Below are 24849 nucleotides of genomic sequence, written 5' to 3'. Positions count from 1 at the left end.
CAAAGAAAAACATAGACACATAATTCAGTTTTACTGTGTTTCAAATAATTGCGCAACTCCCCGATGCTAGGTTTTTTCTGTGTCTGGACAGTTACGTTATTTATTTCGAGTGTATAGTGGCTCATTTCACATAGACACACTTCCAGTTTGGTGTCAGCGCTAAAGTGAACCCCTCATCCTGACGCTCAGTTGAAGTGATCGGCTCGCATGGAGTTGTGCAACATGTGAGCCCCTGGGTGTTATCACAACATGGAGAATGTCAGGAGGAGCCCAACGAGGGCCCTAAGGGAGCGTACACTCGTGTCAGTCACATCTTGCAGCGGAAATATGTTAAGTATCACCGCCATTCACTTGCTGGGAATATACCCAGAATCTAGGTATTTTAGTAATGCACTAACAACAATACCGAAACTTTGCGATCAAGACATGACGCAACCAGCAACGGTGAAAATGAATATAAATAAGAAAATAGACGTGAGGACTATGCTTCAATGTTTTTACGGAAAGAATATAAGAATTCTCCTGCTTTCTACCAATGTAATCATCCATTGATTGAATTTTTTTGTCACAGATCTCTAATTTTCTCACTGGAGAACTAATAGGCTTATTGTTTATTTAATGTCTTGTCAGCCAAGAACTAATTTTTTTTTTATTTTACGAATTCTCCTATTATCCTGTAAATTAAGCACGGGATGGACACGGATCTCGAAAACGGCTCTAATAATTTTCCTAGAAATTTGGCAGTTTATGTATACCTTTGGGACAAAAAATACTAGCTATTTGGCCAAACATCGGAAAACTATGGTTTGACCTTTAGCCTATATTTTTCTCAAAATATAATCATCTTAAAATTAAATTTGGTCTGGAGATCTATATATCTTGAACAAACGTCAGTAGAAATAGCCGCACATATTCACAAAAGAGAGAGTACCATATCTATAACTGGATCCAGTATTCTAGTCTAGACTTGTGTCTTTTAATGTTACCATGTCTAGATCTATATCGCCAAACTAGAGTTGTATCTACTCTGGATAGACACATGATTTGTTTCGAAGAGAGGAGGCAAGGAATAGCGGTGGGGTAGAAATGTTTTAAAACCTATCTCTCATTAGTTATTAAGAGCAAAACATTGCTTTTACAAAAAGTTATTAGCTTTATATGGGAGAAATTGTCTTTAAAAAAAAAAAAAGGTAACTGTTAACTTCAATAAAAATACTTTCTAATGCTTCCAAAAGTAAAAGTCAAAATTAAAGTCAAAAGTTAACGAATAGGTTGTCATGTGACCAGCATGATGACCAACCGCTTTTACTTTCCCCAAGAAAACTCAGATAGCCATTTGAGTTGAGTGGACTCAGGGGCGCCCTAAAAATCCCAAAATTCAAAATCGCAGTCTTCACCGAGATTGGAACTTACGGCCCCAAGTTCGAAGCCAAGCACTTAACCAAAAGTGCCGAGCTACAATAACACAGATTGTCAACATAAGTCTTCAAGCTGTAAATGTGTAGTGTAAGTCTAAGCACAGATTGTCAACATAAGTCTTCAAGCTGTAAATGTGTAGTGTAAGTCTAAGCACAGATTGTCAACATAAGTCTTCAAGGTGTAAATGTGTAGTGTAAGTCTAAGCACAGATTGTCAACATAAGTCTTCAAGCTGTAAATGTGTAGTGTAAGTCTAAGCACAGATTGTCAACATAAGTCTTCAAGCTGTAAATGTGTAGTGTAAGTCTAAGCACAGATTGTCAACATAAGTCTTCAAGCTGTAAATGTGTAGTGTAAGTCTAAGCACAGATTGTCAACATAAGTCTTCAAGCTGTAAATGTGTAGTGTAAGTCTAAGCACAGATTGTCAACATAAGTCTTCAAGCTGTAAATGTGTAGTGTAAGTCTAAGCACAGATTGTCAACATAAGTCTTCAAGGTGTAAATGTGTAGTTTAAGTCTAAGCACAGATTGTCAACATAAGTCTTCAAGCTGTAAATGTGTAGTGTAAGTCTAAGCACAGATTGTCAACATAAGTCTTCAAGGTGTAAATGTGTAGTGTAAGTCTAAGCACAGATTGTCAACATAAGTCTTCAAGGTGTAAATGTGTAGTGTAAGTCTAAGCACAGATTGTCAACATAAGTCTTCAAGCTGTAAATGTGTAGTGTAAGTCTAAGCACAGATTGTCAACATAAGTCTTCAAGCTGTAAATGTGTAGTGTAAGTCTAAGCACAGATTGTCAACATAAGTCTTCAAGCTGTAAATGTGTAGTGTAAGTCTAAGCACAGATTGTCAACATAAGTCTTCAAGGTGTAAATGTGTAGTGTAAGTCTAAGCACAGATTGTCAACATAAGTCTTCAAGCTGTAAATGTGTAGTGTAAGTCTAAGCACAGATTGTCAACATAAGTCTTCAAGCTGTAAATGTGTAGTGTAAGTCTAAGCACAGATTGTCAACATAAGTCTTCAAGCTGTAAATGTGTAGTGTAAGTCTAAGCACAGATTGTCAACATAAGTCTTCAAGCTGTAAATGTGTAGTGTAAGTCTAAGCACAGATTGTCAACATAAGTGTCGCAGTTATCTATGTAACTGTATAGTAGAATTAGTTCTCTAATTGATAGTGCGGCGTTGATCACTATATTGATGACGTCATTACATTATTAATATTTTCTGTGTAGACTAGAGGACTGAGCTTTTGCTGCTTGTCACAACTTCTAGTGACGTAAATTTAGTGTGTGTGTGATTTGCGTCATTTATCGTCTAGTACAGTCTCTCCATTGTTTTGTACGTTGGTACAGATAGACGTGTTTTGAGAGCTCTTGAATTTCTCCTTGGTTTTTGTTATTGGATAGCCTTAGCATTTGCCTTGGACATTTTCTTGTTAGATTATCTTGACCCCTGTTTAGGGTGAGTTTTATTTTTCATTGTATAGTTTTTCTATTTGAATTCGTTCGTATTTGTAAGTCTATAATTAGACTAGATATAGATGATTAGAAGAATCCTTTCTTTTATCTTCTATAGGGTTTTAGCGTCAAGACTAAGTTTTTAGTCGCAGTCTCAGTTGAAGACTCTATTTCAAGTATTAGTGTCAAGTCTATATGTTAGACTCTGTGTCAAGTCTCAGTGTCAAGACTTGTTTATTCAGTCTCAGTTCTATATTGAGAGTACAACTTTAGGTCTACAGTCTACAGGACTGAGGTCTTTCTCTCAGTTGGTCGTCTGATGTACACGTTGATTTGTACATGAGTTTGAGGTTCAAGATTCCAGACTGCGGGTTGCAGTGGTCAGACCTGATGGTGTAGTGTCAACTATGAACTTCTACTTTTTGGAATTGTCGTCAGTGGACAGTACCTGATCTAGAGGCTAGATCTACATATATTACCAGTTGTTATTTTTGAGATTGAAGGACTATGTGATCCATTGAATTACTTATTATAGTTAAGGTAATATACTATGTGTTTCATAATTATATGAATGTTCTGTATCTAAGGAGACTAACTGGATCATTGTAGATTACATATTATTACATATTGATATTTCATACTATTATTATCATTCATCATGAATCAGTCATTTGTAAATATATCACAAGAATAAATTTTATTGTTATTTACATCATACACTTAGTTTATTAGTTTATCTACAACTATATGTGTATGATGTGCTTGTCAGGCTGAACTTGAGCCAAAATATTATAAGTTCAGAAAATAATAACAATAATACAAATTGAAATAATATTTAATATTAATAAATATTTGCATTGGAAATATATAATAATAATTTGATAAATACAAGAATACAAGAACCTGACAATAAGTCTTCAAGCTGTAAATGTGTAGTGTAAGTCTAAGCACAGATTGTCAACATAAGTCTTCAAGCTGTAAATGTGTAGTGTAAGTCTAAGCACAGATTGTCAACATAAGTCTTCAAGCTGTAAATGTGTAGTGTAAGTCTAAGCACAGATTGTCAACATAAGTCTTCAAGCTGTAAATGTGTAGTGTAAGTCTAAGCACAGATTGTCAACATAAGTCTTCAAGCTGTAAATGTGTAGTGTAAGTCTAAGCACAGATTGTCAACATAAGTCTTCAAGCTGTAAATGTGTAGTGTAAGTCTAAGCACAGATTGTCAACATAAGTCTTCAAGCTGTAAATGTGTAGTGTAAGTCTAAGCACAGATTGTCAACTGAAGTCTTCAAGCTGTAAATGTGTAGTGTAAGTCTAAGCACAGATTGTCAACATAAGTCTTCAAGCTGTAAATGTGTAGTGTAAGTCTAAGCACAGATTGTCAACATAAGTCTTCAAGCTGTAAATGTGTAGTGTAAGTCTAAGCACATATTGTCAACATAAGTCTTCAAGCTGTAAATGTGTAGTGTAAGTCTAAGCACAGATTGTCAACATAAGTCTTCAAGCTGTAAATGTGTAGTGTAAGTCTAAGCACAGATTGTCAACATAAGTCTTCAAGCTGTAAATGTGTAGTGTAAGTCTAAGCACAGATTGTCAACTGAAGTCTTCAAGCTGTAAATGTGTAGTGTAAGTCTAAGCACAGATTGTCAACTGAAGTCTTCAAGCTGTAAATGTGTAGTGTAAGTCTAAGCACAGATTGTCAACTGAAGTCTTCAAGCTGTAAATGTGTAGTGTGTAAGTCTAAGCACAGATTGTCAACATAAAGCCTCAAGCTGTAAATGTGTAGTGTGTAAGTCTAAGCACAGATTGTCAACATAAAGCCTCAAGCTGTAAATGTGTAGTGTGTAAGTCTAAGCACAGATTGTCAACATAAAGCCTCAAGCTGTAAATGTGTAGTGTGTAAGTCTATATATTACAATGTCAGATGAAGTAGTGCGCTCCAAGATAAAAGCCTAGCCCTAGTCTATACAGGCAGAAATACCCAGATCTTGTGCGAAATAACATAGATCACAAGTTCGTTAATTCATCGCGAAAGTCTTGGGGGGGGGGGGTGTAAGTGAGAGGTTGAGGGTGGATTTGTTGATATTGTTATGTGATCTCTTGACCCCATGTTGTTATATGGAAACGTTGTTGGTATGTTTGTATATCTCACGCTTCGCCACATTGCAAGGTAGCGGCGAACGTGACGTACAATAACGAACCAGGCCGAACGAATGTGACACATTCAACCCACTGGCAGCGAGGTAAGGGGAGGGGGCCTCGGGAACCACGGGCAGCTAGGTAAGGGGAGGGGGCCTCGGGAACCACTGGCAGCGAGGTAAGGGGAGGGGGGCCTCAGGAACCACGGGCAGAGAGGTCAGAAGAGGGGGCCTCAGGAACCACGGGCAGCGAGGTCAAAAGAGGGGGCCTCAGGAGCCACGGGCAGCGAGGTCAGAAGAGGGGGCCTCAGGAACCACGGGCAGCGAGGTCAGAAGAGGGGGCCTCAGCAACCACTGACAGCTAGGTAAAGGGAGGGGGCCTCAGGAACCACGAGCAGCGAGGTAAAGGGAGGGGGCCTCAGGAACCACGAGCAGCGAGGTAAGGGGAGGGGGCCTCGGGAACCACGAGCAGCGAGGTAAGGGGAGGGGGCCTCGGGAACCACGAGCAGCGAGGTAAGGGGAGGGGGCCTCTGGAACCACGGGCAGCGAGGTAAGGGAAGGGGGCCTCTGGAACCACGGGCAGCGAGGTAAGGGGAGGGGGCCTCATTAACCACGGGCAGCGAAGTAAGTAGAGGGGGCCTCAGGAACCACTGGCAAAGAGATAAGGGGAGGGGGCCTCGGGAACCACGGGCAGCGAGGTAAGGGAAGGGGGCCTCAGGAACCACTGGCAGCGAGGTAAGGGGAGGGGGCCTCGGAAACCACGGGCAGCGAGGTAAGAAGAGGGGGCCTCAGGAACCACGGGCAGCGAGGTAAGGGGAGGGAGCCTCAGGAACCACGGGCAGCGAGGTAAGGGGAGGGGGCCTCAGGAACTACTTTCAGTTGACGATGGAACTAAAAAGTGTACTTTACAACTGTTTAAATTGAGCTCAGTTCCAAGTTTGGACTTTTTAGTACGTTCTTTATCACATGGCTACTTTTCTGGCCACGTCGTGGCCATATTGAATTGGGAAGACACTTTTCTGGCCACGTCGTGGCCATATTGAATTTGGAAAACACTTTTCAGGAGATGTCGTGGCCATATAGAATTTGGAAGACACTTTTCAGGTCATGTCGAGGCCATATTGAATTTGGAAGACACTTTTCAGGTCATGTCGAGGCCATATTGAATTTGGAAAACACTTTTCAGGAGATGTCGTGGCCATATAGAATTTGGAAGACACTTTTCAGGTCATGTCGTGGCCATATTGAATTTGGAAGACACTTTTCAGGTCATGTCGAGGCCATATTGAATTTGGAAGACACTTTTCAGGTCATGTCGTGGCCATATTGAATTTGGAAGACACTTTTCAGGTCCTGTCGTGGCCATATTGAATTTGGAAGACTCTTCAGGCCACGTCGAGGCCATATTGAATTTGGAAGACACTTTTCAGTGATGTCCTAAGATTTAGTCTAGACCTACTTCTTGCTCTAGAATCTAGGCGTAATCTATATAAGGTTAACGTAAAAATATAAGCAAAGTTGAGATAATCTATCAATAAACTTAAGGTAACTAAACATTTAATTAACAACTGTTTTTTGTTCGTTTTTTTTTGTTTGTTTGTTTTTTTTATCCTTCCAATGCTATAGATCTAGACCTTTAAATCTAGACTTAGAAGACGATGCCAACGTTTCCTGAACATCAATTTATTCAACACTTGAATCAATAATATCTTACATTCGGAAATTCTTGAACGCTATAGTCCTTTCAAGAACGCGATAGTCCTTTCAAAACCGATATTGGCTCTAGCTCCGAGGCTAGTACTCAAGCCAAATTTACATTTATTTAATTTTTTGCTTTGAAACTAGAGTTTTCCCCACGTGGCCAACGAGCTAGTAAGTCTTTTATCAGAAATATACATCAACTGTTCAATTTTTAGAAAAATCGTTATAACCGTTTTTGAGATCAGCGTTCACATTCCGCCCACCCGATTTCCACGAAGTCCTTACTTGAATAGAGGTATTCAAACTTCAGACTTCAAATTTCTAAATTCAGACTTCAAACCACCAAAGATATGGAAAATAGTGTTGTTCATATAGCTAACATTCTGCAGTCGTTTTTGATTGTTACAATTAAGTTCCGAACCACTTCTACTCATTCAATCATCATCCAATTGTAATACAAACTCATGCTCGCTGACAACACATGAATCAACAATAAATACAATATCAGATTGCTGTAGATAACCTTTAATATGCTCTATTTATCTAATATCTTCACTAATGTGTTTTTATAATTAAATAATTTAAACACAGGTTTCATGCCTTTTTCATTTAATCACACAGAGTTTCGTCCTCGCATCTAGATCTACATCTTTGAGAAAACAGCACGTCATGACGCTCAAGCCAACTCTCTTGATAACGCGATTACGTCTTGAGTTGGTTGGAACCTTTGCATTCAAATGCCATAAAAAGCTTCAGATAAAAACATTGTCCCTGTTGTGGACCGGCCCTCCAATTTTAAATATATTTTAAATACATGTTCTCATACCCTCCTCTTGGCATTGTGACCCAGTTAAAGTACTGATATAATTACTGTATCATGGCGCTTGACAAAGGTTTACAAGGAACGTCAATCATGAGAGAGATGCGCTGTGAGAAACTCGCGACCTACATTTGACTAAGCCAGATACTAGGTCGATCAGTGATAATAGACTGCGACAGAAAGGAGTGGACAAGATTGACTGGGTGTTAGTGGGTGGTGTTTCTCTAATCCCCTTTAAGTCTCAGATATGTCTCAATAATAGGTTAGCTCCCGCGCCAATAGATACAGATGTCTGCATACAGATCAGTACAACAAATCTTATCATAAACACAGATACAGTCCGTGTCACAACATTTTCATATGATAATACATCTGTATTGGAAGCCAAGTAGGCACTACATTTCTGGCTAATGGTAAAAGGGGCTCGGGTGGTAAAGCGGGCTCTGGTAGTAAAGAGGCTCGTGTGTTTAGAGGGGAATGGTAAAGAGGGCTCAGCAGAGAGGCTATGATGGAAAAGAGGGCTCAGCAGAGAGGCTATGATGGAAAAGAGGGCTCAGCAGAGAGGCTATGATGGAAAAGAGGGCTCAGCAGAGAGGCTATGATGGTAAAGAGGGCTCAGCAGAGAGGCTATGATGGTAAAGAGGGCTCAGCAGAGAGGCTATGATGGTAAAGAGGGCTCAGCAGAGAGGCTATGATGGAAAAGAGGGTTGAGCAGAGAGGCTATGATGGTAAAGAGGGCTCAGCAGAGAGGCTATGATGGTAAGGGCTCAGCAGAGAGGCTATTATGGTAAAGAGGGCTCAACAGAGAGGCTATGATTGTAAAGAGGGCTCAGCAGAGAGGCTATTATGGTATGGGCTCAGCAGAGAGGCTATGATTGAAAAGAGGGCTCAGCAGAGAGGCTATGATGGAAAAGAGGGCTCAGCAGAGAGGCTATGATGGTAAAGAGGGCTCAGCAGAGAGGCTATGATGGTAAAGAGGGCTCAGCAGAGAGGCTATGATGGTAAAGAGGGCTCAGCAGAGAGGCTATGATGGAAAAAAGGGCTCAGCAGAGAGGCTATGATGGAAAAGAGGGCTCAGCAAAGAGACTATGATGGTAAAGAGGGCTCAGCAGAGAGCCATGATGGTAAAGAGTATTCACATGGTAAAGAGGGCTCAGCAGAGAGGCTATGATGGTAAAGAGTATTCACATGGTAAAGAAGGCTCAGCAGAGAGGCTATGATGGTAAAGAGGGCTCAGCAGAGAGGCTATGATGGTAAAGAAGGCTCAGCAGAGAGGCTATGATGGTAAGGGCTCAGCAGAGAGGCTATGATGGTAAAGAGGGCTCAGCAGAGAGGCTATGATTGTAAAGAGGGCTCAGCAGAGAGGCTATGATGGTATGGGCTCAGCAGAGAGGCTATGATGGAAAAGAGGGCTCAGCAGAGAGACTATGATGGAAAAGAGGGCTCAGCAGAGAGGCTATGATGGAAAAGAGGGCTCAGCAGAGAGGCTATGATGGTAAAGAGGGCTCAGCAGAGAGGCTATGATGGTAAAGAGGGCTCAGCAGAGAGGCTATGATGGTAAAGAGGGCTCTGCAGAGAGGCTATGATGGAAAAGAGGGCTCAGCAGAGAGGTTATGATGGTAAAGAGGGCTAAGCAGAGAGGCTATGATGGTAAAGAGTATTCACATGGTAAAGAGGGCTCAAGTGGTAAAAAAAAAAAATGTCCAACTCATGACCAGCTGTTAACTTCATGTTACTGAAACATTGTTCTAATATCATTTATTAGCTAATATTGAAATAAAATGTATGAAACTATTATTTAAGTGGCATAGCGACTCTTGAGAGTTTGTTTATTTTAATAGAAAAACAAACAAGATTATATTAAATATGGAGTGGAAAAATTTACGTCATTGGTTAACATACATGACTAGATGCATGACGCGTAGGACGAAATCATCATCTTTTTTTTGAAGTAACGTCTGTAGTATATAAGATAAGATAATAATGAATCTGAGACTTCTTTTAGGGTGTACTAGAAATGAACTCTCCGAATAGAAGTTGTAGAGCAGTGGTTCCCCCTTGCCATGTTTTCTGGTTTTCTGCTTAACTTGTATTGCATTTTTGCCAATTCATCAACATTTTTTTTAAAAACTAACTTCTAACTGTAGTGAGTTGAATATTGAAAAAGTCATTTAAAGCAACATTAAAATTTATAGATCTTTTTATTGCTAAAATTCAAATTTGAACAAACTAAAATAGCATTTAATATTTATTACTGGAATCAACAAAGACACCGAATTGGTTGTTCATTATCCCTTGCTACAGATATTATGTTTCATATAGGAATTGGTTGTTCTATAAAGTAGTTCTTTAAATATTAAATAATTAATTAATTTGTCTTAAATATCATTGTAAAAGTTTTCGCAAAGAGTTTCTCGTTTATTTCTCGATCTTTCACGTGTGGCTTAAATATTGGGTACAGCGGAACTGTTGTCACTAACAGGAGAAGGGGCGAAAGCGAGTAACTGGCGCCTAAAGCTTTGAGCAGGAAAGGCTTATTAGCCCCTGGGGCTTGCTACCCACCTAGCAGAAGGAAAACTGAATTCAAACCTCTCCTGCATTGCAACTCTACTCAAATATAGGAAAGTTTATGTCGTTTGCAAAGAATTACATAAGAAGCTTTTAATTTTATAACTCATGCCATTGATATATTGTTGCTTAAAGAAATTCTTTTAATAATATCAGATGTGGGTTTCTGTAAAACAGTTTTTAAACCTACAACGGCTGGTAAGATCAATGTTTTACCTCAAGTGTTTTCCATATTTTACTGTAAGTAAAGAGATGTTGTAAGACGCTCACAAACCACCATCTTCTCTATATGATGTCGAAGAGAGATTTTGTGGGTCTATTATGAACTTTGAGTGTTCGAAAATTTTTCATATCTTTATCTATTTTGTTAGGTTGGCAATGTCTCAAATGATCCTCCCGCGTAATTGGTTTTATATCATCATTAAAGGGCTGTTAGGTAACCACTTGTTCGACAAAGAAGGAACGAATCTCAATTTTAAATAATCAAAGCTGTACAGTCTACATTTCTTTTTGTTAAACATTAGTTATATATAGACGAAATTAAGCTTTTTAAATAAGTATTGAAATTAAATACAATTTTCTTTTTGAATAGCAGGATAAATATTTAAAGTATTAACTAAAGTACAAATCATATATTAGTGTTTGAAAGAGTTACATTAATGCAGGGGTCTCAAACTCATTTCAGCATGTGGGCCACAGTGGAAAGTAACAACCATACAGCGGGCCACACCACAAAAAGAGAATATTTTTTCATTAAATTTTACGAACACTACTGTCACTGCAGTTAAATGCTAAAATAAAGTTTGTATAATTATTAATTACATTTAGTGTAGTTTATTACATGCACAGGCAGTTTAGTTTACTAAAATAAGTTGACGTTGTCTCTGTCACTAATCAAAAAGCAGAAACTGTAGTTTCACCCCAAATAAAAGACTATAATTACTTGGCCTACTGCAGAAGGCTCGTCACTCATGTTTCTGTCCACTCAGCTGAGAGCGTTTGGTAGAGACCAGACCATCAACGTTAGACCTGAGGTCGCGTGTAGTGGCAAGCCGCAAAGGTTGCTCTCAGATGTTCATCAGTCAGCCTTGATCGTAATGCTGTTTTTTTTTTATCTTCGTTCTGGAAAAAAACTCTTCGCAAACGTACGTACTCCCAAACATCGCTAGAATTCTAGCAGCTGCGCAGAATAAGTTTGGAAACTTCTCTCTGGGAAGAAACTGGGAGAAATCTGGAACACCAACATCAGCATATTTTTTTCTCACACTGTAGGTCCAGTAGTTCCGTCTGGACTTCCTCTGGAACGTTTTTCACTTCAACTGCGAACGGAGTGGCAACAAGGAAACACTGTGGTTCGAGAGCAGTGAATTGCTGAAAGCGGTGTTCAAAATCTTCCAGTAGTCTGGAGAGGATGTATACGTAGTCTTTCAGGCGCTGTGGTTCAACCGTAATGCTCTGTAGAAAAAACAAATGAGCCAGGTTTCCATCTGCCAGCTGAGTGGCCCACAAAGTCATCTTGCATCTGAATGATTTGATGCGGTCAAACATCACGGTAATCAGCTGCTTTGTGCCCTGTAGTTGTGAATTGAGTGCATTGAGATGTTGCGTGATGTCAGTAAGAAAAGCAAGATCCAACAAAACATTGGGTCACTGAGCTGAGGTATGTCTCCGTCTTTCATTGCCATGAACATTGCTATTTCCCGTCTAGTTAAAAAAAATCTCTGCAGCACTTTTCCACGACTCAACCATCTGACTTCTGTATGATAAAGCAACTCACCGTATTCCGTTTCTAAATCAGCTAGAAATGACACAAACTGTCTGTGGTTGAGACCCCGTGCACGTATGAAGTTCACCGTCTTCACGACAACATCCATCACGTTCTTCATTTGTAGACTTTTGCCACAGAGTGCTTCTTGGTGCAGAATTCAGTGTATGGCTTTAAAAGGTCCCGCCAAGCTGAGCTGATAACGTTTCTCTACCATCAATCAAACAACACCAACCTTCTCTGAACACATTGCTGGTGCACCTTCCGTAGCCACTGAAACAAGTTTTTCCCACGGTAGCCCACACCTGTCAATACAAGCTTTCAGTTCTTGAAACACCTCTTGAAACAAGTCTTTTGCAGCGGCAATTAGTTGCTGTTGAACATGTGTCGATGACTCGGTGATCCTACTTGCAACTGTGTTCGCAGACAAACTTATGCCTTCGAAGAGTTTCTTTCTCTCGGGGCAGATAATTTCACACGCCTGTAGCATACACTCTTTTACAAACTAGCCTTCAGTGAATGGTCGTGATGCCTTTGCTATCATCTCGCTAACAACAAAGCTTGCCTTCACAGAATCTTCGCTTGCAGTGGGCGGACACTTCATTTACAGATGTGTGCAGTTGTAAATCATTTCTCGGCTTATATGTGGTCATTGTAAATTTTATGTAATTTTTTTGAATTCGCGGACGTGGCCGCGGGCCACACAAATTTGTTTCGCGGGCCACATTGGCCCGCGGGACACGTGTTTGAGATCCCTGCATTAATGGAATGTAAACATTAAAGTCACGACTTGCTAGGCTTAAATAAAATCTATTATCATAGACCCCCGAGAACATCTCATTATTTTTTCACTTTCGTAGACCCCTGGCGGGTCTATATAGACCACTTTGGGAATCACTGTTGTAGAGAAATCATTGTGTTGGTTCTGTCTCTAATTGTATCACACAACATTCAATGTTTGCTGCTTTAGATTATTACGCTTAATTTTATGGAAATAAAAAAGGTTCAGGTGCTTAGTTTGTTGTGTAGCATACCATTCTTCACAACATACTATTTGTTTGTTTAATATTCTATTTGATTTGAGCCTATTTGTGTGGCACGGCATAAAATTAAAAAATGTTTAAATAGTTTTTTTTTAAATCAAAAGACTCTCCCATTGAGACCTTATAGGAACATGTATATTTTATGACCAGTTTTATGATAGGTGCTCCCCTAATAGAATAGATTACCTTATGGGGTGGTCCCCTAGACTCTCTACGTCAGGTTAAAGTTGTTTACACCTGTTAGCTCACGATGAAATGAAATGCGAAAGAAAAAAATGAACCCTCTTAATAATGACATTTAAAGTTGTATCTTTCTTGGGTATGGGAACAATACGTGTCTTTGTGAATGGGACTGCGCGTATGTGGGTTAGTGTGTCTGTTGAAACTAAAGGTCATCGAGTCTGTGTGGTGAGGTCATCCAAGTGTTTTATTTTTATAAGTGTGTCATAATTTGTTTTTATATGTTTTTATGAGATCTCGTTGTTATGGAAGTATTTGTGGCCTCAATAAAATAAACAGTTTCTCTGTTCCTCTTTGTCCATGGAACAAACCCCCCCCCCCCCCCCGTGGTATCATAGCAACAAAAGACAAGAACTGTACAGAAAAAAGTACTCTCTTAGTTCATCTTCCAGTAAAATAAACAGTTAAACAAACAAAATTTAAAAAAAAAACAACAGTTATTTAGAAACAAAAGCTTATATTGACGGCTTCAACAGTCTGTAGATGAGAGGATCAGAGAAGAGCAAGCAGGCTTCCGAAGAGGCAGAACATGTGCAGAGCAGATCTTCGTTCTACGAAATATCATAGAACAAAGTCTCGAATACCAGGCTAACGATCAGTTTCGTAGACTTTAAGAAAGCCTTTGATAGTGTCCACCGAGAATCACTATGGGAAATAGTTAGAGAATACGGCATCCCAAAAAATACAGTCAGTCTAGTTGCTGCATTAAAACAGAAGGAACAACAGAGTTTTTTAGCATCGAGTCAGGGGTGAGACAGGGGTGCATCTTAGCTTTGGTATTCCATGCCGTAAACAAAACCGAATGACGGACTTGGACTTCGCAGATGACGTTGCACTTCTCAGGGCTACAAATTAATGCCAACAAGAAATTACGGAGAGCCTAGATAGAGAGGCGCCCAAAATTGCCCTCCGCCAAAACTTGGATACATTTTTGCAATTGGGATATAAGGCAAAGCTTGAAGAGTTGGACTAGTTTAAATACCTTGGCAGCATCATAACAAACGATGGGGATGCCTACCATGATGTAACGTGCCGAATAGGAAGGGCAGGGAGCATTTTCCAAAGGCTGCAGTCTATTTGGACAAGCAAAGACATTGGATTTGAGAGAGGTTTGCGGGACATGTTCTTCGACAAAATGAACTACTCATACCAATAGTTGCGATGACATTGAGGCTATTACGAGGAAAGTCCAAACAGGCACGTCGTCGTATAACTTGGCGCTACACTTTTATGGAGGACCTCAGAACAGTTGACACCAGGTGGGAAGAGGTTTCAGACATTGCCAGTGACAGATCTTTGTGGAGACAGCTTGCCACCCAATGCGCCGAACGGCGCGGGAGAATCTAAGTCTATTAAGTATTATTGAGTTACATCGCTGCCTTATCTCTAAATACTTCAAGTTGGAAAAGCTAAATTTAGACAGTGTATATACAGGGTAAGATAATGAGGATAAGTTAAAGCATTATGTTGTATCTACTTTTGAGAATATACTCTCAAAATAAGTTATATAGTGTGTTTTCAGTGTGATCTCAACTTTTGGATTAGAATTTAGAATTTTTTTTGTGCGTAAAGAGAAATTTTAGTATCTATTCACTAATATAGGTATTTCCGGAAACAAAATAGAATTGGGTCATCAAATATCATTTCTGAATTGCACAGAGAAATATAGACAACCTAATTACATCGTTTTACATTGTAATCACTAGATCATATATTGATATTACTGAACTTTTGTATCAGTAGAAATAAAAACACTGGCATTTCATTACAATTTACATTGCTGTAACTGCATTTGTGTCTACACTATTAAGAACAGCTCTAGCTTATGAAGGCTACATGTAAGAGTGCTTGATGTAATGAGATTCATTTTTCACAGCAATCATTCTGACACTTCGGAAACTTTCCAGATTCTTACAGCGCCAGTGGAACATGAGCTTTTTAACCTTCTCACTGTTACACCTCCATAGACTCTAGCCTCGTTTTCATGTCCATAAAGAATGGAGTAATTATATCAACAACTTTTATTCACCCAATCCAAAATCACTTTTATGAATTGAAATAATAAGGTAAGACCACACTGTCTTTTGAACTTGAAAGGCATGGCTATAACAGATCTAATAGAACCGGCGGCCGAAAGTAACTGAATCCATGTCTCCAAAAAAACAGACCCTCGCCTAACCCCCAGACTGCTCACTCGTTGACTGTCCATCCCCATTCAACCTTGTCATTTATCTTGTCTAGAATCTCTTTCAATTCTTTAATGTTGTCTTCTCATCACTCTCTCTGTCTACCTTTTCTTCTTTTTTCTGGAACCGTTTCCTGATCTAGACATTAGATGTATAATATACATTGTTTCCTCCCTGATCTAGACATTAGATGTATAATATTCATTGTTTCCGGGAAACCTACAAGCTAATTGAATTCATATATAGACCTCACAATGGTGCTGTGAAATCTATTAAAAATCCCTATTGTTGAGTTCTCTTGTGCAGTACGGGACATCGTTCTCACCCCCATGCCAACTCACTTTGAATTCGATCCAAATATTATAGGCAGGCTCTACACTCGTACCAAAGCTCGAGGCGATGATGCTTACATTCGATGTTTAAATATCAACACCAGTGGGACGGTCTGTGTGTATGGGCTCAAGCTACAGCTTAGATTTTCTTCTTCGCCCGAAGACCGTCTTATAGTCTGTAGAAATAATAGCAACAAGTCTCCAGGTAATAACAAATAAAAGGTACAACGACTTCTAAAGAATCAACAGTTGATCCCAACTGTTCGTTGGCATTAGACAATGTTAGACTTTAAAGACTATAAAGAGAACTTGTGGCTATTGTCGGTCCTAGAATTATGACATGTGTATCCACTACAAAAACGTGAACAGACCAGGATTTTGATTGAGGCAGGAGCTGAATTGACTTACTAAATAGATTCTGTTTTACTCGGGCACTAACTCTTTATCTCCGTAATTATTTTTTTCCACGTTCTGACAGAATTGTTAATTTTTTCACATTTGTACATTCTACCCTGTTATGATTAAGAGTTAAACAAATAAAAGCGCTTCTGGATGCAATTAAGATGACATAAAATATGTTCAAATAATATCATTTTTTTGTTCTAATGTATAATATAGATGTATGGAATGAAAGTAAAAATAAAGTACCCTTTTAAAGCTGGGTGGACTCAGAGGCCCCATAAAGATCCCGAAATGAAAAATCCCAATCTTCATAATGATTCGAACCCGGGACACCCTTTTCGGAAGCAAAGCGCTTTAGTCTGATCCACTGCGCCTCCGTATATGAAATTATTGATCTGATTTTATGAAGGATAAGGAAGAATGACGCGAATAATTCTCCACTCTTGTTAGGGGGAGGGAACGGTGGGCAGGGAGATCCTCCCTACTTTTCCCATAGACCTGCCAGAGCATCACATGGCTAGAGCTTGCAAAGAGAAAACTGACAATTTGGTTAAACACTTTGTCACGTCTTTTCCCCAGAGACCAAATGCAGAGATGATTAAATAATCTCATTCAAAAGCTCATTCTTTCTACTGGGCACTGTAACCAGAACAAGTAAGGTAGTAGGGTCTAGGGAAAAATGGCTGAACGATTTGACTGACTTATTATTCACATCATAAAAGATGATAATAAGAATCTCAGACACAAATAGTGCACTGATGTAGATCTAGAAATGTAAAAGAAAGAGATGTGTACAGCTAGACTTAGATCTGAACATATGACGTGACCTAAAGCAACCTAACAAAATGTCACCACCACCTTATATTCTTTTTTCAGTGTAGGTCTTGCCTAGATGTGATGTGACTTAAAGCAACCTAACAAAATGTCACTACCACCTTATATTCTTTTTTCAGTGTAGGTCTTGCCTAGATGTGATGTGACCTAAAGTAACCTAACAAAATGTCACTACCACATTATATTCTTTTTTCAGTGTAGGTCTTGCCTAGATGTGATGTGACCTAAAGCAATCTAACAAAATGTCACTACCACCTTATATTCTTTTTTCAGTGTAGGTCTTGCCTAGATGTGATGTGACCTAAAGTAGTGCTGAATGTGTATCACTGTGCTTCATCGTCAGTTAAAAAAAAAAACAACAAGCAAATTTTTTTAAAAAATCGGCCTACTCTTTTAAAAACAAAGCGTATTTAAGGGAAGGAACCCGTCTATCCCTGCCACATCACTCAATACTGCAAGGTTTTACTCCGTTTTTTTAAATAAAACCATATTAATTAATTTACACTAATTGATTATCTTATTCGTTTATTTTTCGATAAATTCATGACTGAATAGTTGTGCAAAATTTTAATTTGATCCGAGGATGGGATGTGGGAGATATAAAGTGCACAAGATTTTGACCAGGCAGACAGATGGAGTGAGTTAATAGAAACTAGGTAACAACTTGCCAGCGAAGCGTGTCCTGTCATTCAACAACTTTCACTTCGTCAATAAATAATGTTCGCTACAATTTGGTTTCATTAATCACTGAGGGGCTTTTGTGGGAGTACGCAGAAATTTAAATGTAAATCAAAGTCTCTCCTCGTAGAGGCTTTATATGGAATATATTTGGAGACATGGTTGCATGCGGCCTCAGAACGAGACAACTGGAGGTCCCTCACGAAGGCCGCAGGATACACATTTGAGACCAAAAGAAAAATCCGCTGCCGAGGACAGACGCAGACGGCGAAAAGAAAATCTAAATCGACCACCTGCGGACAATGGTTATGCTTGCCCTGGATTTGGCAAAATATGTAGGCCACGGCTGGGGCTGCGCAGCCACGGGAAATACTGTATTCCTCACTAATCTTCGGACTCGAAGACAAGCCTTATTGTAAGTTCTTTGTGGATAATGTTATTACCTTCTATGTGACTCTGTTTAAGTGGGTCGTTTGGTCACATACTCTAACACTCTACTCTCTATGTCTCTGTCTCTCTCTATCTTTTCTATCACTTTCTCTCTATGTCTCTCTCTCTCTGTCTCTCTCTATCTCTGTACCCCACCTCTCTCTTTGTATGTCTCTCTGTCCCTCTGTCGTTCTCTGTCTCTCTTTTTCTGTCTCTATTTCTCTCTGTGTGTTTGTCTCTCTCTTTTTCTATCTTTCTCTGTCTCTATCTCTTTTTCTTTCTCTCTGTCTCTCTCTTTATCTGTCTCTCTTTCTCTCTGTCTCTCTGTCTCTCTCTCTCTCTCGCTGTCTCTCTCTCGCTGTCTCTCTCTCCCTGTCTCTCTTTTCTCTCTCTCTCTCTCTCTCTCTCTCTTTCTCTCTCTGTCTCTCTCTCTCTCTCAAAGTTATGCTAAAATGATCATAAAAAATCTGGTGTAATAATTAAGCTTGTATTTGTGTGTTTACTTGTCTTGTTTCTAGATTAACGCGTCTCTGAGTGCCGCTGTCTTCACTAATTAGTCTTCTCGTGACGTTGTCGACAATAATTAATAGGCCCTCGCGTTGTGTGAGGTAAATAACAAATGAGAACTCTCAGAACTCACTACCGCCGCCTCTAAGCCAGCAGACAAACATCTGTCTGTTAGAAGAAGACAAAATGAATGAAAAGTTATTTTCTCATTGTCTGTGTTTCAGCAATTGTTTTATGAGCCCTTACAAATGTCACTCCCAAGAGTTGCTTATATCTTGACCTAGGACACGGAGATACATTTGGTTCTTAGGGAGTTGCGCTTTGGGAACATAACGTCGCTTATATAAATCAAAATATACATTAATGTTCAATATATAGTTTACTATTATGTTAAATTCAAGAACAAAAACGATATTATCACACACTCAGATCTAAACACACACACACACACACACACACACACCGAGACCAGTCGTTATTGTAGGCCTCAACACTGATGTGTGACGTCACAACCTGTGGGCAGTGGAGACCAATAGCTCGTTGTCACGTCGTACAGACCTCTGACTTGTCAACGAGCTATTGGTTTACATCGTACACAAACATCTGTTTATACACACAGCTTCTTACATCTAAACACACCTACATTAGTACACAAACACACACATACATATTTCTTTTTCTCTGTTGAATGTTGTTCTTTGAATGCTACCTATCAGATGTTCTGTTCTCAATCTGTTCTAAGAGTTTGTCTTCGCCGTGATTTCTTTGGTAGGCGTCCAAGTCGTCACAGAAGATTTCAATTAGTTCATAAAGTTTGAAAGTTCACGCGAAACCTAAGTGCCATGTGCAATGAACAACAAGTGATTCTCAGTCTCATCTGCAACCCAGAATGACTTCAACTCTTTCAAGTGTTAAGCTACTATACAAGTTCTCCCCGTGTCTAATGTCACCCAGAATGCTACTTTGATCACAAAGTTTGCTCTCTCCAAAGAATGAGTCACAGGCAAACATGAAGACGCTTGATATTAAGTTCCAGCTAGACGTCTAGCTCTGACAGATACTGGTTGAACCAAGCGCACAGTGAAACAGGTGCTTCCTTCAACGTAGTAGTCATAACGCATTAGCTTGAACACTTTAACCCAGTGAGGCTCAGACTACGGTCCTCGAGACATGCCAGGCCGTAACGCGATGATATCCGACCCCGACGAACTTCGTTCTATGGTGCATAATAAAAACGAGAGGGTCCAATTCCAATGGACTCGGAGTGATGTCGCGTGTCGGAAATGTATTTAGCCATCAGACTGATAAAGGTTGAGAACCACTGCCATTAGGTTTTAGCGTTCAGAGCTTTTGTTTGTAACCAAACGAAACAAATGCACCCGTAATCTCTTTCGTCATGGCAAGCGCTCCGTGTCTCGGTTGCCAGTATTATCACCAGATTGCTACTCCAGCGCTCTCGGCTCTTTCTCTGGCAAAGGATGTGCACGGTGCTGCTGCGGCTTCTCTTGACGTATCCCACCTGAACATACACAACCGGCCCACTTATTGTCTCCTCTGATATCCGAGATCTCATTCGGGCAGACAAAGTCACTGGAGATGTTTTGCCTCGGACAAAATCTCGCTAATCCTCGTCTTTTGGGGCGACGGGAGTCACGTGTTTTCTATTTTTGTCACCAACGAAAAGGCACGATTAGGCATTGAGAGAGTGTCTCACCGCCCCAATTTGCACCCCACCGCTCCGCGCCAGCTGATAGACATTTAAAGTTGGCTTTAGGCATGGTCCTTGTTGACTAGCGTCTTGTTGCCAGATGTATGGCCTGTCTATCATCTACTTCTTACAGTTAACAACTGCTCCTCCCAGATTTACATAGCGCAGTACCAAATCTGTTCTACTTACTCAACACATAATGAAGAAATGAGAAACATCGCTGTATTTTTTAAATATGTAAAATACGCTTTCAAATCAGTCAAACCTTTTCTCCGCGATCAATGTTTCTGAGCATTATGTAAATTAGAAACAAAAGTGGACCATTGACTCGTCTCAGAAAGGACACCTGAATTAACCTTTTTTATGTTGATTTAGAACCATTTATCAATTACGGTTGGCTCTCTATTAATTAGGAAATCCAGGGTCTATTGATAGACCAGAAATCTAGAGTCCGTTGATAAGGTAGATATCTAGGTCCATTCACGAAGTGGACCATAAATCCAAGCTCCGTTGAGGAAATGATCAGAAATGACCAACTGTCTGGTTTATTTTGTTTATTTCAGCAAGAAATGAGTTTTAAAAAGTTTAAAGTGTAATATAGTTGGATTGCATTGGCTCCAGAGAAAGATTGTGTTTAGATATTGTCTTTATCTATAGTAGTTCAAGTCTGTTAGAAGAGAATGTGGCTGAGGTGCTATTAAATGAAGTTAGGTTTTAGCATTTGGTTTAAATCTTTGGTCTTGACATGTATCTATAAATACTATAATTAGTTCATTAAATTCTTTAAGATTTAATGTAATTTTGTAATATTGTGCAGTTAATTTCAAGTATGTACAAGAAGTCCTCAACGTTAAAAGAACTGTAATTTTGTATTTATGTTAAAAGTGTTGAAACATTACTAGGTGTATAGTGATTACTATTCAAGCTAGAATTTTGGCAGTCTATATATACTGCTTTTCATTGCAACTTTTTTTTTGATTTCCCATGGTACATCACCCAGACATATAAATATGGAAAAATAAATATATTACTATTCTGTCACGTAGCCCTCATATACAAGAGAAATAGGGAGAAAGGAGGGATGGGGGCATTACCTTCAAAGTGTTAACTCATGCAGTCCATATATAAATACATGAGCTCCAAATAGGTGACTTGTAAAACAAGAAAGCGTTTGTAAACAAATAAAAGTCATTGCTAACTAGACCAAAGATGATAGAAACATTATGTTAATCCATCACGCGGTAGTCTCGCTTTACTTCCCAGTGGACACAAGATGCAATAAATCTAACGGCTATGTTGGGACTAATCCTTGCCAGAGTCCTTTGTACAAGAGAGCAGCACTTAAGATTACAGGGAGGGACTCGACTAGAAAGAGACGCCAACTTACGTGAAATGACTAGGTTGACAGCAGCTGCTAGGTACACACAGACTTGAACACACCAATGTTGTCTCATTGCTTCTTCTGGTGAAGAGAACACAGGTTGATTAGTTCATGTCATACAAGTCAGACCATTTACATAGCATGACAGAGAGAGACAGAAGACGACTAACAGAGACAGAGAGAGAGAGAGGAAGGGAGTAGAGAAAATAAAATGAGTGAAGCTACAGTCTACAAAAGAAACGAAACTCTGATTTCGTTACTATAGAAACATGCTTCTAATTCAGTAGACTCAAATAAATAATCGTTTTTTTGTTCATTGTCACTTTGAAAAAAAATGCAGAAAACTTAAGCCACTGCGCCGTGTAAAACTTTAGTACTAATAAATTATTTCACTCTCTCTCTCTCTCTCTCTCTCTCTCTCTCTCTCCCCCCCCCCCCTCCACTTCTACTTATTTCCTTTGCTTTGAGGCCAGTCTACAACTGTTAAAAAATTCACGCAACTCAATTTCCTTTCTAATACAACGGAACACTTTGTTCGCAGCAGTCTAAATGAGCGAATACTGCCATAAGGCTACCAAATGTTACACAATAGTTTTAGTGCCATTGTTTCGTGCACTCTGTAGCCTTCCGACTTTTTAAACTTCCATTTTTCTATTTATACTTTAAATGTTGAATCATGAAGGTGTTGCCAAACTGAGTTGGGGGGGGGGGGGGGGCAGCTGAAATTATTTCAGTCGTCAGGTCAAATTGAGATTGAGATATAAATAGTGAACTCGGTTTTTCAGCAGATCTGTTCCACCAAAAGGAAGCCATTTTTAGTTTGCTTCTTAGTGTATGTAACCTTGCTCTAATATTCAAACAGTTGCAGTAAAACAAGTGACCTGATCAAGTAAAACAAGTGACCTGATCAAGTAAAACAAGTGACCTGATCAAGTAAAACAAGTGACCTGATCAAGTAAAACAAGTGACCTGATCAAGTAAAACAAGTGACCTGATCAAGTAAAACAAGTGACCTGATCAAGTAAAACAAGTGACCTAATCAAGTAAAACAAGTGACCTAATCAAGTAAAACAAGTCACCTGATCAAGTAAAACAAGTGACCTGATCAAGTAAAACAAGTGACCTGATCAAGTAAAACAAGTGACCTGATCAAGTAAAACAAGTGACCTGATCAAGTAAAACAAGTGACCTGATCAAATAAAACAATTGACCTGATCAAGTAAAACAAGTGACCTGATCAAGTAAAACAAGTGACCTGATCAAGTAAAACAAGTGACCTGATCAAGTAAAACAAGTGACCTGATCAAGTAAAACAAGTGACCTAATCAAGTAAAACAAGTGACCTGATCAAGTAAAATAAGTGACCTGTCAAGTAAAACAAGTGATCCGATCAAGTAAAACAAGTGATCTAATAAAGTATTACTGATCTAGTTAAAGCCAATTATAATAAAATTTGAAATCCGACCTGATGTCTTAACTCATCATAATACAGTGGACACAAGAAGCAATACCTCGGATAACTCAATAATAGTATAGTCGTACATTTATATCATGCCAAAATGTGAGTCTCTATTCGTCTTAGGCCGTGGCGCAATAAACCTACGTCCCACAATGGAAGCTATGTTGTTGGATAGGACCTACGTCCCACAATGGAAGCTATGTTGTTGGATAGGACCTACGTCCCACAATGGAAGCTATGTTGTTGGATAGGACCTACGTCCCCCAATGGAAGCTATGCTGTTGGACAGGACCTACGCTCTTGTATAAAGTTATAAATATGCTTTCGGAAAACGTTATAGACATGGTTTGGTATAAAGTGATAAAAATATTCTTGTAAAAAGTTATCGGTAGATTTGTTTTTTTTAAAAAGCTAATGAATTACAGTCACCCTGAGATGACAACAGATCTACTGATCTTCAATTTAGTTGATAACTTTTGAAAACAAAACATAGTTTGAGCTTCCGAACCTATTCTTATTGTTTAAAAGCATTAATATTATTGAGTAATTGAGCAGTTTCAGTATTCAGCAACAGTAGACCGGCAGGTCTGAACAACTTAGAAAAAGCTTTACAAGTCTAAAAGTCATCTTAAGAACAGCAGACGTCACGAGGATCCATTTTGTTTGGCAGTAAAGATGACTTCCTGCCATCTTTCCCTACGCTCTAAGGTGCGCTAAGTTTATCTATGTATACAGCCCAGTTGAGACTTGGTTTCTTCTATTGTTTATCATCTACAGTATGTCCCCGACTTGACAAAACTCTCATGGTGAACTGTATCTATATATCTACAAGGTAAAAGACCCTTTCCACGCCCGGCAGAAGAACCTATTGATAAGAAAACCCAAACTGTCTCGCCAATAGATCTTCCCTTTACCGTCCCTTCACCCAGCCTGTTTAAATAGTCAGTTGTCGTCTGATCTCAAGTTCCCACCCCCACCCCCAAAAATAAAAATTAATCCTGACATAGAATTTTGACGAATTTTGTAAAATATTGTTAAAAATCGGTTAATTACCAAAAACTAAAGGATTCCAGCTCTACATAGCTCTTTGGAATTCATATTCGAAGCCTGGCAGACTCTCTGCGTAGGAGACTTCCATACAAAATGTGTGATCATTTTTTGTTATGTAGTATTCTTCATTCTTCTTCTATTATCAATAATCTTGTTTTACAATTGCCTTCCTTCAGTACAAGGTAGTTACGTTAGTGGCCTATACAATATATAGCGTTCAAAGAGGACACATTTCAAGTCCTGGCAAATAAAGAAATTCAAAACTTAACAAAAGATTGCCAATAAAGTGACATGAAGGCCAATAAAGTGACATGAAGGCCAATAAAGTGACATGAAGGCCAATAAAGTGACATGAAGGCCAATAAAGTGACATGAAGGCCAATAAAGTGACATGAAGGCTAATAAAGTGACATGAAGGCCAATAAAGTGACATGAAGGCCAATAAAGTGACATGAAGGCCAATAAAGTGACATGAAGGCCAATGCTCCTCAGACTGAGATTCTGAAAGTTGACATTTTTAGTTCGTCTTGGAGTCCACCCCAAACAATAAAGGAAAGCTAACATATGAAGGAATACAAATCGTGTATTGATCTAGACTATGACATCTAAAAGGAACTGGTTGTATCACGTTCCTCGTGGACAGTTTGATGTCCAAATGTCTATCAGCATACTTTGAGGTTGCAGGCAACAATCCCTCTGAGCTGCTTCTCATGCAGTTACTTCTCTACGTC

At 39.2% G+C, this 24849-nt stretch overlaps 1 protein-coding gene and 1 long non-coding RNA gene across 2 annotated transcripts in view; one reads left to right on the top strand and one right to left on the bottom strand.

The window, feature by feature from the left end:
• The window catches only part of LOC106060279 (collagen alpha-1(IX) chain-like), a 159667-nt gene extending 135526 nt beyond the window's left edge, over positions 1-24141 (bottom strand). The window contains exons 1-2 of the mRNA XM_056030301.1: positions 24122-24141; positions 21616-21690 (exon numbers count right to left, since the gene is read on the bottom strand). Coding sequence (XP_055886276.1) covers positions 21616-21682 — 67 coding nt within the window. The 5' untranslated portion in view covers positions 21683-21690; positions 24122-24141. The remainder of the gene's footprint in view (positions 1-21615; positions 21691-24121) is intronic.
• LOC129926425 (uncharacterized) lies at positions 2537-3592 on the top strand. The gene is made up of 2 exons (XR_008778080.1): positions 2537-2881; positions 2996-3592. It is a non-coding gene; the product is annotated as an uncharacterized LOC129926425 (long non-coding RNA).
• Positions 24142-24849: the final 708 nt, after the last annotated feature.

Source organism: Biomphalaria glabrata, chromosome 5 (assembly GCF_947242115.1).
Source record: "Biomphalaria glabrata chromosome 5, xgBioGlab47.1, whole genome shotgun sequence".
NCBI lineage: Eukaryota > Metazoa > Mollusca > Gastropoda > Planorbidae > Biomphalaria > Biomphalaria glabrata.
This window is presented reverse-complemented; position numbering and strand designations above follow the sequence as displayed.